At 40.7% G+C, this 15502-nt stretch overlaps 1 protein-coding gene across 1 annotated transcript in view; it reads right to left on the minus strand.

Annotated features, from left to right (window-relative positions):
- Nucleotides 1-10544, minus strand: part of LOC137630396 (BRO1 domain-containing protein BROX-like) — a 95282-nt gene extending 84738 nt beyond the window's left edge. The window contains exon 1 of the mRNA XM_068361844.1: nt 10357-10544. Within this exon, the coding sequence (XP_068217945.1) occupies nt 10357-10457 (101 nt within the window). The 5' untranslated portion in view covers nt 10458-10544. The remainder of the gene's footprint in view (nt 1-10356) is intronic.
- Between the last annotated feature and the right edge of the window lie 4958 nt (nt 10545-15502).

A 15502-nucleotide genomic window follows, 5' to 3' on the forward strand; every position in this document is an offset into this window, starting at 1 on the left:
GCGTGGGCGCAGTGTGCGCATGAGATCATGGGCTCATGTTCGCATGAGGACACGTGGTGGAGCTATGCTCTTGTTGGAGCGTATGCGGATGTTGGCCCGTACGCTCTTGATGCGCTGTGTTAGGGTTAGAAGGAAGATCAGCGCGTAGTGATGGGGCCTGACGAGCTACTAAAGAGCGCTTGACAAGGTTTCGTGGGCGCGTAGGTTGTTGGCGCGCAATAGCCCGTTCAGTTGGAACCTTGTTAGGCCCATACAGGAACGGCGACGGCAGGTCTGTCGGGTGGGAGGTCGACGTGTCCTTTAAAAGGACGACCTTCCACCGAAGGAGATCGCGAAAGATCTGCAGAGAGGTCCAGGACCAATGCAGGTGCAGTGACGGATGATCGGTCTAGAGGCTCCTCTGCGGGGGACTGCATAGATGACGTTGAACAAAAGAGGAGCCTCCTCACCGCAGGTGAAAGAAGGCCTCTATGATGAAGAGGAAGGCGAGCCTTCCGACGGATGTGCCCTCTGGAGGCCGTTGGATCAGCAAGCTGACCTTCAGCAGTCCTCCGAAGAGGAGTCTCTATAAGTGAACTCCCCCGAGGGGGAAAAACACTAGCAGGAGAGACTGACGATGGACTTAAGTTTCTCCCTCGTAGGTTGATCAGGAACGGGAGAAACTAAGCCGTCAGCTACCGTAGAGTCTGGAGTGGATGAGGAGATGGGTGAAACCGCATTGGATACCTCTGACACCACAACGTCGACAAGAGACAGAGGTCAACCTCTGACGGTGACGACAATTGCTTGACAGCAGCACCCAATCGGATGTAGTTAAGCAAAACCTCCTTGGAGGGCGAACCCGTAAGCCCCAAGGAGGACCAAAGCTGAAACAGAGAGGTTAGTGACATGTCCTTCCCCGGGGGGAGAGGTGGAGCTGCTACGCTAGGGGAAGCAACGTCATCTCTCGAGACCCGAAGGTTGGTTAACAATAAATCGGTCTAGACTACCACTCGACGGTCTCTCGAAAGAGACCGACCGAGTGGGAGCTTCGGAGGAGGTTTGGGCAACGGAAGAAGAGGCCTTGGGTTTTTCTCCCTTCGAAGCAATCTTCGAAGGAGAAATATCCCGTTTGGACTAATTCTTCAGTCGTCGCGAAAACCTCTCCCACTGGGAGGTAGACCACTCCCTACACTCACTACAGTTGTTGGTACTGTACTATCACATCGTTGGCCCCTACAAGAAGGACAAAGGGCGTGAGGATCAGTCTCGACCGCCAAATTGAACGTTCCACAGGGGCGGTCGGGAAAACCAGGGCAGGTGCGCATGATCGCAGAGGCAAACTTTACATACACAGAAACTAGAAAAAGAAAGAACAAAAGCAATTAAATGGCTGCCAATATGAAGGCGAGGATGAGAGCGGACACGTCCGACCACCATCCGAGCCAAGAGCAAAGTGAGCTCAAGCAAAGGTGTGTGAGATGGGGGGATAGCAAGCTACTCTCCCCTACCCTCGCTAACTAGCGGTGTGGGTAGTAAACCCTCTTTAAAAATTAATGGCTCATCATTTCAGCTACGCCGAAAGTAATACCCCTATTAAATAGCGTGGTTTGTATTCCAGTTACGGAACAAACATGTTTCTAACCTAGGCTAACTTGTCATTATTTGCATAACTGAAATAGACCTAATGGGATTATTACACTACTGTATATGTCCTGATGTTCACAAACACATAATCAAGAGGTTATGACTGTGAAACATTAGGATTTAAGTCGCTGTCACACCAAGGAAATTTGCTAGACGCGTTCTAATTTTGCCATCAACTTTACAAAAACTCAACGTCAATTTGTACTCTGACTGCCACAAACGATCTTCTTCATACTCTAGCTGACAATGTTAAAACATTAACAATCATCTCTTCTGTGACTTCCCGGACTGATAAAACAACTATGCCTAATTACACAAAGCAACTTGTTGGGCATGCTTGTATGTGCTTGATGATATTACAAATAAAAAAAAAAAAAAATTCTTTGGGTTTGGTCCAGGTTAAAACAACATGAAAAGAAAAACATATATCATGAACTAAAATTAAGTTGGAGAATCGCTGCAAAAATTTTAAAGATCTGTTTATATAATTTAATAATGCAAATAAGAAAACATAATGAGAGCAGACCTAGGCCATAACACAATCAGATATTAAAGATATAGCATGATTACCTGTCTGAAGATCAGCAAGTTCTGCAAAGTGTTCCCAGACTCGCATGGTGATTTCTTCTTAATTTTTCTTCTTTTGAGAGCTTTTTTTCATGAAAATGATATCTTGATTATAATATAAATTTTTGAATATACTTACCCGGTGAATATATAATAGCTGACATCTCCGACGGCTCGACAGATTCCAAAAACTCGCGAGCGATCGCCATGAAGGTAGCGGGTGTGCCCACCAGCGCTGACTATCGGCCAGATACCGCATATACATGTAAACAGCCTCAGTTCTTCTCATTCCGCTGGGTCTCTATCGGGGAGGAAGGGAGGGCCTATAATTTATATATTCACCGGGTAAGTATATTCAAAAATTTATTTTATAATCAAAATATCATTTTTAAATATTAAACTTAGCCGGTGAATATATAATAGCTGATTCACACCCATGGTGGTGGGTAGAGACCAGTATTAATACAATATAGGCGTATATGCTTAGAGTTTTTGACAGTTATATCATAACAAAACCCAAATAAATATAGGTACCTGGTAAGGAAGCTGACTCTGACGATTACTCTGCCTTGTTAGTCCGCTTTCCTCACGAAGCCCAGCCATCCTCTTAGGATGCTGAAAGACTCCCAGGAGCTGAAGTATCCAGGGCGACAACCCATACAACAGGACCTCATCAAAACCCTTAATCTGGGCGCTCTCAAGAAATGACATTTGACCACCCGCCAAATCAAAAAGGATACGAAAGGCTTCTTGGCCTTCCGTACAACCCAATTAAAAACATTTCAAGAGAAGATTAAAAGGATATTGGAATTAAGGGAATGTAGTGGTAGAACCCTCACCCACTACTGCACTCGCTGCAACGAATGGACCCAGTGTGTAGCAGTCCTCATAAAGAGTCTGGACGTCTTTTAAGTACTGTAAAATGAAGCGAACACCGACTTGCTCCTCCAAAAGGTCGCGTCCATAATACTTCGTAGAGATCTGTTTTGCTTAAAGGCCACGGAAGTTGCTATAGCTCTTACTTCGTGCGTCTTGACCTTAAGCAAGCAACGATCTTTTTCACTCAAATGAGAATGAGCCTCTCGGATTAAAAATCTAATAAAAGACGATAAAGCATTTTTAGACATAGGCAATGATGGCTTCTTAACTGAGCACCACAAGGCCTCAGATCCACCTCGTAAGGATTTTGTACGAGCTAAATAAAACTTAAGGGCTCTGACTGGACACAGTGCTCTTTCAAGCTCGTTGCCTACGATCTCTGACAGGCAAGGTATATCAAACGACTTAGGCCAAGGACGAGAAGGCAGTTCATTTTTGGCCAAGAAACCAAGCTGAAGTGAACATGTGGCTTTATCTGTAGAAAAGCCGATGTTCCTACTGAAGGCATGGATCTCACTGACCCTTTTAGCCGAAGCCAAGCACACTAAGAAAAGCGTCTTGAGGGTGAGATCCTTCAGGGAGGCTGAATGTAATGGCTCAAACCTGTTGTACATTAGGAACCTTAGGACCACGTCTAAGTTCCATCCAGGAGTTGCCATACGACGCTCCTTAGAGGTCTCGAAGGACTTAAGGAGATCTTGGAGATCTTTATTATTGGACAGATCTAAGCCTCTATGTCTGAACACAGACGCCAACATGCTCCTGTAGCCCTTAATAGTGGGCGCTGAGAGGGAGCGAACATTTCTCAGATGTAGGAGAAAGTCTGCAATTTGGGCTACAGAGGTACTGGAAGAGGAAATGGATGATGACTTGCACCAGTCTCTAAAGACTTCCCACTTCGACTGGTAGACCTTGATGGTAGATGCTCTCCTAGCTCTCGCAATCGCTCTGGCTGCCTCCTTCGAAAAACCTCGAGCTCTTGAGAGTCTTTCGATAGTCTGAAGGCAGTCAGACGAAGCGCGGGGAGGCTTTGATGAAGACTCCTTACGTGGGGCTGCCGTAAGAGATCCATCCTTAAAGGTAGACTCCTTGGAACGTCTACCAGCCATTGAAGTACCTCTGTGAACCACTCTCTCGCGGGCCAGAGTGGAGCAACCAATGTCAACCTGGTCCCTTCGTGAGAGGTGAACTTCTGCAGCACCTTGTCTAGGATCTTGAAAGGTGGAAAGGCATAAACGTCCAGGTGAGACCAGTCCAGCAGGAAAGCGTCTATGTGGGCTGCCTCTGGATCTGGAACTGGAAAGCAGTAAGTCGAGAGCCTCTTTGTCAGAGAGAGTCGCAAAAAGATCTATGGTGGGTTGACCCCATGTCATCCATAGCTTCTCGCACACAGTCTTATGCAACGTCCACTCCATGGAGATGACTTGTCCTCTTCTGCTGAGGCCGTCCGCCAAGACATTCATTTTCCTTGCACAAATCTCGCCAAAGGAGAGATGTTACATGCCTTAAATGGAGTTCCTTCTGATCCGTGGATCAAAGACCCGAGCCTTCCAGACTGTCCAGTGGAGCTCCCTAACCCAAATCCGATGCATCTGAAAACAACACATGGTTTGGGTTCTTGATCGCAAGAGAGAGACCTTCTCGAAGTCTGATGTTGCTGTCCCACCAAGTCAGACATGTCTAGACTGAGTTGGAGATTGGGAAAGAGATACTCACTAAGCCCTTCTCCTTGTTCCAATGGTTTGGGTGAAATTGGAAAGGGCATAGGTTGAGTCTCCCCAGAGAGATAAACTACTCCAGCGATGAAAGAGTTCCCACGAGGCTAGTTCAAACTCTTACAGAGCAACTGTTTTTCTCTTGCAAGTGAAGGACTTTTAACAGAGCTTGTTCCATTCTTGCGGGAGACGAAAAGGCCCGAAAAATCAGACACTGTATCTCCATTCCCAAATAAAGAATAGTCTGGGATGGGGTACTGTAAGTTACGACTTCTCTACGTTCACTATGAGACCTAGCTCCTTGGTTAGGTCTAATGTCCATTAGAGGCTCTCCAGACAGCGATATAATGACGACGCCCTGATTAACCAGTCGTCAAAATAAAGGGAGGCTCTGAATCCTCAAAAAATGTAGAAAGCTTGCTACATTTTGCAAGGGCCTTGTAAAAACAAGAGGAGCAGGAATGAGGTTGGAGTACAGTGCTTGACATTGGTACATTACTTTCCCATCCACAAACCTCAGATGTAGTTGAAAGTTTGGATGAATCGGGATGTGGAAGTATGCATCCTGAAGGTCGAGAGAGACCATCCAGTCGCCTTCCCTTAATGCTGCCAAGACAGATTTGGTAGTCTTCATCGTGAAGTTTGTCTTGACAATGAACACATTGAGCGCACTTACATCTTAAGTACTCCTGCAGTGAACGTGGCTGCCAGATCATTGGAGCCATCCCTGATAGCCTTGTTCCTGCAGAGAACGTGGCTGCCAGATCATTGGAGCCATCCCTGATAGCCTTGTTCATGCATGACATAATTGTACAGCAAAACTTCAAACGCTCGAAAAACTCCTAACAGGAGATGGTCTAGCTCTGAAGCCGACCATAAAATCTTGGAGCGTCTCATGGCCAGGGGACGGGGAGAGTCTATGAGGCTTGAGAAGTCTCCCTGGGCAGAGGCAGGAACTCCCAAGCCGAGAACTTCTCCCGTGTCATACCAGACGCTCGCTCTATAAGCCAGTTTAAAAGGAGGGAAAGCAAAGGCTGTGTCCCCCAAACTCCTCCTGGTGATCAACCAGTCGCCTAGCAAACGTAAAGCTCTCTTAGAAGAGCGAGAGAGCACTAGCTTAGACAACAACGGCTTCGAAGTAGCTAGGCCTAGTGTAAACTCTGACGAAGGCGAACGAGGAGCAGCAGTTACAAAATGGTCCGGACAAAGATCCTTAAAAATCAGCATGATTTTTTTTTTAAAGTCCATAGAGGGCTGAGCAGTTTAGGCTCCTCTCCGTCTGACAAAGTCCCCAAAGGAATATCAGTAGGAGGGGGATCAGCAACTTCCTCATCTGAAGGAACCTCGTCCGACAATTGCCGAGTCTCATGAAAAGGAGAGACCTGCCGCGGTGGCAATGCTTGACGAGCAAAGTTCACACGCAAAGGAGCAGCAGTAGCAGTCAAGGAAGCGACGTCATGTCGCTGCTGAAAGGACTGACCAGCAACAACAACAGGAATTGATGGACGCTCGACGTCAAGTCGAGACTGCCTTGACTGCCTAGACTGAGCAGTCAAAACAACCCTTGACTGTGGTGCTTGACGCTCAACGTCAAAACAAGGCAACTGAGCTGGTTGGCGAACGTCCTGAACGTCAACACGAGACTGCGGCAGCGGCTGAACGTCAACACGAGGCTGCGGCAGCGGCTGAAAGTCAACACGGGACTGCAGCGAGTGAGGATCCAAGTCACGTGACTGACGTGACAAACTACCGACATCACGTTTCATAACGTCAAAAGGACGAGTAAATGCTCGTTTGGGCGGCTGACGGCCAGAGTCTCGTTTAGCGTAACGGCGACTCGAAAGCGAAGGTTCATCGTGAACCTGCTCAACGTCATACTTCTCCATAAGGGAGGCAAGCTTAGTCTGCATGTCCTGCAGGACAACCCATTTAGGATCAACGGGAGTCGGAACGGGCCGAGACGACGGTAACGTCTGTGTTGGCAAAACATTGCCTTTACCGCGACCCTCGGACCCCGTGTTACGCTTGCGTTTAATAGGCGAACCGTCTTCCGACGACTGCAAAGTGTCAGAGCTGTCCCCATGGCTACAGCCAGGACGCTGAACCTGTCCTGAAGGGACTGACTTCCGCTTTAAGGGTCTAGAAACTTTGCTCCAAGGTTTCTTTTGCGAGAAGCCTTCGGATGACGAGGAGAAAAAAGCCTCGCTCGTCTTATGGTAGGGGCGATCTTGACGAGACACGCCCGATACCACAGAGGGAACGTCTGTTCGTTGGTTAAAGCCTCTCGTCCCCTTAAGTCCTACGACATTACTTTTCCCTGGTGCAGGGGAGCCTGAAAGAGGTCTCGGACTAGGTGAACGACAAGCATGAACAGACGAACCCTCGGTCGCAACACTAAAAACACTTTGCGCACTTATCACTTTATCACTACGATTTTTTTTGCATTTACTTCACTGATATCGTATTTTTCAATAATTTCACATTAGGCATGTATAAAACTGATTTCTACCTGAAGCACGCAATTCTCCCTTACATCAAAAGGTGATAATTGCGAAATGAGTCGTATAATGTAAGCACATTAGTACATGCAAAAATCAGTAAACATATATATCGAATAAAACGGAAATATATAAAGTTAAAAAGGATCAGTGACTGGGGAGGAGACTAAACACTAGTTCATTAAAGACTACGTTTTCAATCTCTCACCGTACAGCGCCTTGGGACGAGAATAAAAACTAAAAAAGTTTTATCCTTTCTCCCCGTACAGAGACTTGGGACGAGAGTAAAAAAACTGAATCGAGAACAACGTTACTCGCTCCCAAACTCCTTACTTGGGACGAGAATAAAGATCGGATCGTTCTCTCTTCCTCTCTCTCTCTCCGTCTCTCTCTCTCTTTCTCTCTCTTGTCACACACAAGAGAAAAGCCAACTCACCCTTCGTCAATAAACAGCTTATTTGACCAAAGGAAAAAACTGAAAGGACTAAGAAATTGAAAATTAACAAGTTCCTTTAAATTAGTATTTAAAACACTTCAGTTTGAAAGAAGAATGAACAAAACGTGAAACCGTGATTCTCTCTTTCTCTATCGTAACGATAGAGCGCAAACTGCGTAGCATAAATAAACCAAACGTTAGTTCATCTTTGAAAAAAACAGCACGAAGACTATTCAAAGAATATCTTTCTTAAAATATTTTCTAAAAAATATTCATTTCATAACTCTTACAGAGCAAATGATTTAAACTTAACGAAAATAAGTGAAACCGTGATTCTCTCTTTCTCTATCGTAACGATAGAGCGCAAACTGCGTAGCATAAATAAACCAAACGTTAGTTCATCTTTGAAAAAAACAGCACGAAGACTATTCAAAGAATATCTTTCTTAAAATATTTTCTAAAAAATATTCATTTCATAACTCTTACAGAGCAAATGATTTAAACTTAACGAAAATAAAAGTTGAATGGGCTCAACGTTGTTTAACTTCGGTTTCCAAGTTAGGACCGCCTACATCTCGGAGGTAAAGGCCGCATATAAACAAAACATAAAATTTATCTTGATGTTTAGTATAAATGGAAAGCTAATCGAAGAGGCCTAATAAAGGCGGGTGAGATATAAAATATATAGAGGAAAATCTATAATTATCAACAATAATTTTTAACGTGATAAAATAATTACTAAAAGCCTAAAACACTCTTCCGTACACTGAGGGAAGGGTCGGCCATCTTCACTCTATGGAAAAAAACCAGAGATAAAAAAGCAAGGGCAAAACACTTTTACTCTCCTTTCAAAAGCATTTCTTTTGAGGATAGTATTGAATAATCCAACACGGCGAAAGCAATAAAACCAAAACCAAGTACTTCACCAATTCGGTAGAAAACTCGAGATCATAAAGCGAGTGGAATCGACTTGTCGATGAAACCGACAGAGAAGAACTGAGGCTGTTTACATGTATATGCGGTATCTGGCCGATAGTCGGCGCTGGTGGGCACACCCGCTACCTTCATGGCGATCACTCGCGAGTTTTTGGAATCTGTCGAGCCGTCGGAGACGTCAGCTATTATATATTCACCGGCTAAGTTTAATATTTAAAACTATAATGTTTATGATCCTATAGGGAACTTCTCTCCCTCACCTCTTCAACCAAATACTGTTCAGAAAATCTCATCCACTGTAGAATTACTTCTGATTGCTAGGAATTTGCACTCTCGAGATGTAAACAAATGATAGAATCGACAGTAGTAAAAGATTGAATTCAATCCCTATCGTTTTCAAAATTTGTGACGACGACACTAAATAGTTGTCTTCAAAACATTTAAAGTCGACGGAAATTCGTTAGTATGACAGCACCTTAAGATTCTGTTCGAACATGTAAATTATGTCATAAGCACCAGCTACTGTATCAGATTTTTTATGATCAGTGTGGAGGAGCTTCTCATGGCAAGAATTAAAATAAAAACAGAAAGTCGGAGCACAACGGGAATGTCAATAGTGGCTACCACCAATAGAATATTGGGTTCAATATAGTGCATTTTTAGTGCTCTATTCAATTACGTTGGTTCCAATGTCCTAAATAATACTGACCTATACTACTATAATACCAAATTATCAAAGTTATTATTAGTTTAAGAGTATAGCTTGCAAGACTAAAAAAATTGTGTTTAAAGAGATCTATTCAATTATTTCAGTTTCAGTTTCCAAGGTAATATTGTTCTAAAACACAGTAAAACCTAACTGTTTTCTACATGATCGATCAGAACATTTCTGCAAGATTACATTTATACCAGCATTTGTAAAGAAAAAATTTATTTGATGGCCTCTACTACAGTACATGTCTACTTACCAGTATAGCATCACTTTTCCAGTGGGTCGTTTTTTGATGCTACCAAAAGGTGTTCAATGAATAAGAATATGGCGTCTGAGTCAGTTAAAGTAAATGAGGTAAGATCATAAAGGAACAGCATCCTTGGTTAGGTTAGGGGGTTGTGAGGTTCTGTTCTTTATCGTACTAAGTTACTAAGGTCAAGGAATATATTTGCCAGAGCCTTTGCATATCAGCGGCCAGTTCCTCATGCATTGATTAAAAATGGACATCAACTAACCTAAACTTCCCCCTAACCTAACCTACAAGCAGTGTCCTTACCTACATCCCTAACGGGGGGGGGGGGGGGGGCTAACGTCCCCTGCGACCCCCCTTACGCTGCCGTATTCTAAGTTAGCCATAATAATACATACAGGTGGCGGCTATCATACATACACCCATATTTACCTACACCTGTTTGTAAGAAAACCTAAACACCAATAGTCGTTTTGTTATTTTAAAACTAGCCGTCTAGCCCAGCAGGACCAAATATCCCTAGATTTGGCTACGACCCCTAATAGAGCTTACCGTTGCCTTGTGTTGGTTGTCAACCACCCTGACCAAGGTGTGACAAGCAATTATGATGGTCAGGAGTTGAATTATCACTTTTTAAATGACAAATTCATAGTTACAGGTCGGGAAAATTGACAAAACAGACATCCAAACCCTAAGAGACCTTTCTAAACTCTTCGCTCAATATATGTTACACTAACCTGCATATCTTTATAGCTTGACTATCAGATGCCACCATTTTCAAGTCAAACTTAACCTCAGCTGTAGCTTTAAGGGGATTCCTGTGAAACCAATGAGACATGATTGCTAATTTACAGCTGGTCGTTCAGGTACCAATGACTTCCTACGAAGTTTAGGAAGACTCAAAATTTCTCAATCACAACACAATTGTTGCCAGATGAAAGGAGTCTTTCTGGACTTTTTAAGATTCAGCTAATTGAAAAATATACCATAATATTGTTTAAATACAACTAAAATATTATTTAAGTATATTCTGAATATATAAATTATCGTAATCTTCTGCTATTTACTAAATCATTCATAATTTGAAATAGATTTTAAAGCTTTCTAGTACTGAGAGTGTTGGTAATATTGACATTGCTCATGATTGTGTGACATTGCTTAGCCATGGTAATCTTGACTGCGCCTTCTTTTCTTTTCGTTTAATTCAACCTGGATAACTAATAAGTTTTATAACTCCTAAAAAAAACTCTATGTTATAATGACATTCAGAATCTTGACCAACTATATAACGGAATACGGTATTGGTAGGTGTCACGGTGTTATGTATTTCATTATTAATGGCCATTATTTGGTAAGAACCTGTGAAAACTAGCAAGGGTACGAAACTAGGTTAAATAATAAATGATTCCCTGCCACATTTATAGTTTCTTTTGTATAATTTGAATGTCCTTGATAAGGAAAACTGCGAGCTTAACATACTCATGTTCCACAGGTAAAGCTCGTAAGCTTTTCTTTTACGTATATTATGAAATTTCTAAAGCTAGGTGAATAATGGCCATTGTATACTTCTACTTAAAGGGGTTCTCGTAAGCAAACTCGTTTTCCAATATCGTTGTTGCATCAAGTTCTATTAATATATTTGTCCATGTTATTTTCATTCGAGGTTTTGGTGGTAGACGTACATATTTTGACAAGCGAGTCTTGATTCATCATCGCACCATTGCCAAAACAAACAAACACACATCCACACACACACACACACACACTATATATATATATATATATATATATATATATATATATATATATATATATATATATATATATATATATATATATATATATATATATATATATATATATATATATATATATATATATATATATATATATATATATATATGTGTGTGTGTGTGTGTGTGTGTGTGTGTGTGTGTGTGTGTGTGTGTGTGTGTATGTATATACATTTGGTTATAACAAATAGCCAAAGAAGCTCAGTGACAGTAAGAATAGGAGTTACTATACCCTGTGAAGAGATTTTCAGTATTAATTTGGCTTTTATGGATTGAAGCTTGCAGATTCTTCGGTAGATATCCTGCTATGACCTTTCAATACATAGTTAGTAATGAAAGGACACTTATCTCCCGAATTACGCCTCTTTAACATTTTACGGTAGAATTACAGTTTCTTTTATCTGTATTTTTAAAAGCCCTAGTAATTTGATGTCTCTTAAGCTATTCAAGTAATCCGTCTTCAACGACTGTCGATTTAGAAATTTTATCATAGCCTATGAACCACCGCAGCAAATGCTGCAGTCTGAACAATGACTGATATAATAATACCAATTCCCTAATATTGCAAGAGGGTCTGCCCCTCTCTTTCATTCTTCTCCTGTACTTCTCTTTCTCCCTATTTCCTTAATCTTTCCCACCCGAGTACCTACCTTTGAGCTATAAACTGGATTGTATCCAGGGGTACTCTTCCTTTCCCAATATTCCCCACTTCCCTATTCTTATTATTATTAGTGGGTCCTTTGACTGGTTAGATATTACTACATTGGACCCCTCTCTGGGTACGGCTAATTTCCCTTTGCCTATACGTACACCGAATAGTCTGGCCTATTCTCAACACATTCTCCTCTTTCCTCATACACCTGACAACACTAGAATAACCGTAAAATTCTTCTTCGCTAAAGAGCTTATCTACTAGAATTGTTTAGTGGCTTCTTAATTCCTATTGGTAAAGATAGAAGAGACTGTAGCTATGGTAAACAACTCCTCTACGAGGACACTCTAAAATCTAACCATTGTTCTCTTGTTTTGGGTAGTGCCATAGCCTCTGTACCATGGAACGATGGTCTTCCACTTTATTGGGTCAGAGTTCTGTATGAGGGTACACTATTCAATCTGTTTTCCTTAATTCCTTTCCTCACTGGGCTATTTTCCCTTCTGGAGCCCTTGGTCTTATAGCATCTTATTTTCCAGTTAGGGTCTTAGTATAACGGGTAATAATAATAGTTATGATGATGATAATAATAATAATAATTATTATTATTATTATTATTAAACCTCTATATTTTTTAAGGCTGTTTAACATCAAGAAATTGCTTTGCAATAAATGGCAACAGCACTGGGATAGTCTAGATGGCAATAAAATGAGAGAGGTAACAAATGTCATAACTCCTTGGAGGTATAACATGATGCCCCGAAAATGGGAGACTTCTCTTTGTCGTCTCCGTATTGGTCACACTAGGTTGACACACGAGTTTCTGCTGAAGGGCCAACACTAACCGTATTGTGACGACTGTTTGGTACCTCTAACAGTGAGGCATCTATTGACCGAATGCCCTAATTATAATAACTTAAGGAATATATAATTGTTAGAGCCTCGAGTTGAGGGTGGCAGGTTCATCCTTGCCAAGATTCTTGGACATGATGTGTCCTACTCTGCATGTGGCATTTTTAGATTTGTTTCAGAATCGGGTCTTTTGAAAACTATCTAACTTTTATAATGAATTATTAACTTTTATGGTTTTAATTGAATATTCTTTATATATATATATATATATATATATATATATATATATATATATATATATATATATATATATATATATATATATATATATATATATATATATATATATATATATAAACTAAATGATATCGGCGTCAATGACCCTAGATGTCAGGATGCCTGAAAACCTTAAATCAATCAGTCAATCATCATTTTCAATGAAAATTTCAAGTTTTTATTAGCTAAGATTCTGAAGTTATAGTTAGGCTCATGTACCTTATGCTTTAAAGTTGGTTTACTTATGCCATTCATTAGTGTTCATGTTAGTGATGTTATTTTAGTCTTTTACGTCATTTCCTGATACAACTGGGCCACTACGTGACAATTTTCAACCATTCCAACGCCTGGTCTCGTAAGCAGAAAGGTGAAACGTATTATATGGTCTGAAAGTGTGCTTGAAGTAGGGAACTATTCGTGCAAAGGAACCTAATATCAACCATGATGACATTAAACTGGTATGCATATTCATTTAAACAAGAGAAAGATGAAAGAATAAATATAGATATTTGTGTGGAAAGGAAACGATGATAGTATATTGGTGCTTTTACATAAAGTAATAAATATTGTAGATGGGGGTGAATGTTGAGATTAGATAAGTAGATTGATAACCGAATTCAAATAGATTTATAAATTAATAAATCTTGTTTTGTTACGTTTAATCCCAGAAATAGATAAGAAAATAAGTAAATGCAATACAGTATCAAGTTTATAAGTGTAGCCTATAGGTTTGTATTATCTGATATAACACATATAATTATAAAACTTAAGAAATAAGTGGCGGATTTAGGTTGTGCGGGGCCCTAGGCCCGGTGACTTTACAGGGCCCTCAAATCAGTGTACGAGCGAAGCGTCAAAATAAATTAACTTTTTAAACAATATTAAATTTATCGAAATTTAACCAAATTACCATTTCACAGTTGAACATTACCCATATGATTTTTTGAAGCTCAACAATAAAAAAATAACTATAATAATATATCATTAACTAAAGAGATAAGCGTTGAAATAAATTTTCTTTTTAAACAATATTCAATTTATTGATAATTATCCAAATTGCCGTAATATATCAAGCTTGATATAGGAAACAGTATTTGATTTGCGTGCGGTATTCTACTGTATTGCAATTGTACAGGGAAATGAAATGTATGTGGAATTTCCACATACATTTCATTTCCCTGTACAATTGCAATACAGTAGTATACCGCACGCAAATCAAATACTGTTTCCTATATCAAGCTTGATATAGTACGACAATTTGTTCAATAGTTATGAACACAGTTTCAAGTGTAAAATCATAAGCTGTTAATACGGTTACCAACAAGGAAATTGGGAATTGTTTTTAGCTTTTGTTTAATGTCACAAGTAATTTACAACACATCAATGTGGCTCAGTAGCCTACAGCAATAGTACTAGCCTGTATTCAGTAGCAAATGATCCACCAGAATCTACACTTCTGGCACTTGAAACTAGCTTATACTGTTGTTATTTTATCCGACCAAACCTCCTTTGTTCTGAATAGAGTCGTGCTGAACAATCTCCTGGGTAAGAACATTAGTCGTGCTGAACATCTTCAAAGTGAAGACATGTGGGTCTTGGGTACCCCAACCAGACCGTTTATCCCAGTGCAGATCCCAATTATTGAAATTTGATGTATAAATAATGTTAGATGACCCCCATGTGTGATATGTATTTACGACTTTCTGCGGACCCAGCGTTATTGTTAATGTATATTACATTTGTATTGAAACTAAGATCAATGAGTTATGCGAAAACACCTTGTTAAATGCTCCCGCAAGTAAAAGTCCGAAGGCACGTCGTTTCGTTTGCTCCACCCACGCAGTGGGTCACGGAGCTACCAAAGAAACTGAGATGCTCTGCTGAAACAACGCAAAATTATGATCTCCGCGAGGGTAGCCCCCTGTACGAAAAAGAACGAAAGAATATTATGGTTACAGAAACGTTATTACTAGCCAGGCTACAATCCTAGTTGGAAAATCTGGATGCATGGAAAGCAGCCTAGTTCGAAAAGAACTTACAGAAGTAATGAACAAAGCACATTGTAAGAAATTATAAAAGAGCTATAAAGTCTAATTATAATATTTTGAGATCAGTGACAACGTTGTAATATATCAGTCTTATATAAGCTATGAAATGAGACTAAAATCAACCTGTTTAACAGGAAAGCATTTGCAAGATGTGAATGCCTGAAGTTCCACAGATTCAACAGTCTGATAAGGAAAAATCATTCCACAGTCCGGTCATGATTGGAATAAAACCTCTAAAATACTATTTTGAATCCTGAGAACA

Source organism: Palaemon carinicauda, chromosome 38 (assembly GCF_036898095.1).
Source record: "Palaemon carinicauda isolate YSFRI2023 chromosome 38, ASM3689809v2, whole genome shotgun sequence".
NCBI classification, from domain to species: domain Eukaryota; kingdom Metazoa; phylum Arthropoda; class Malacostraca; order Decapoda; family Palaemonidae; genus Palaemon; species Palaemon carinicauda.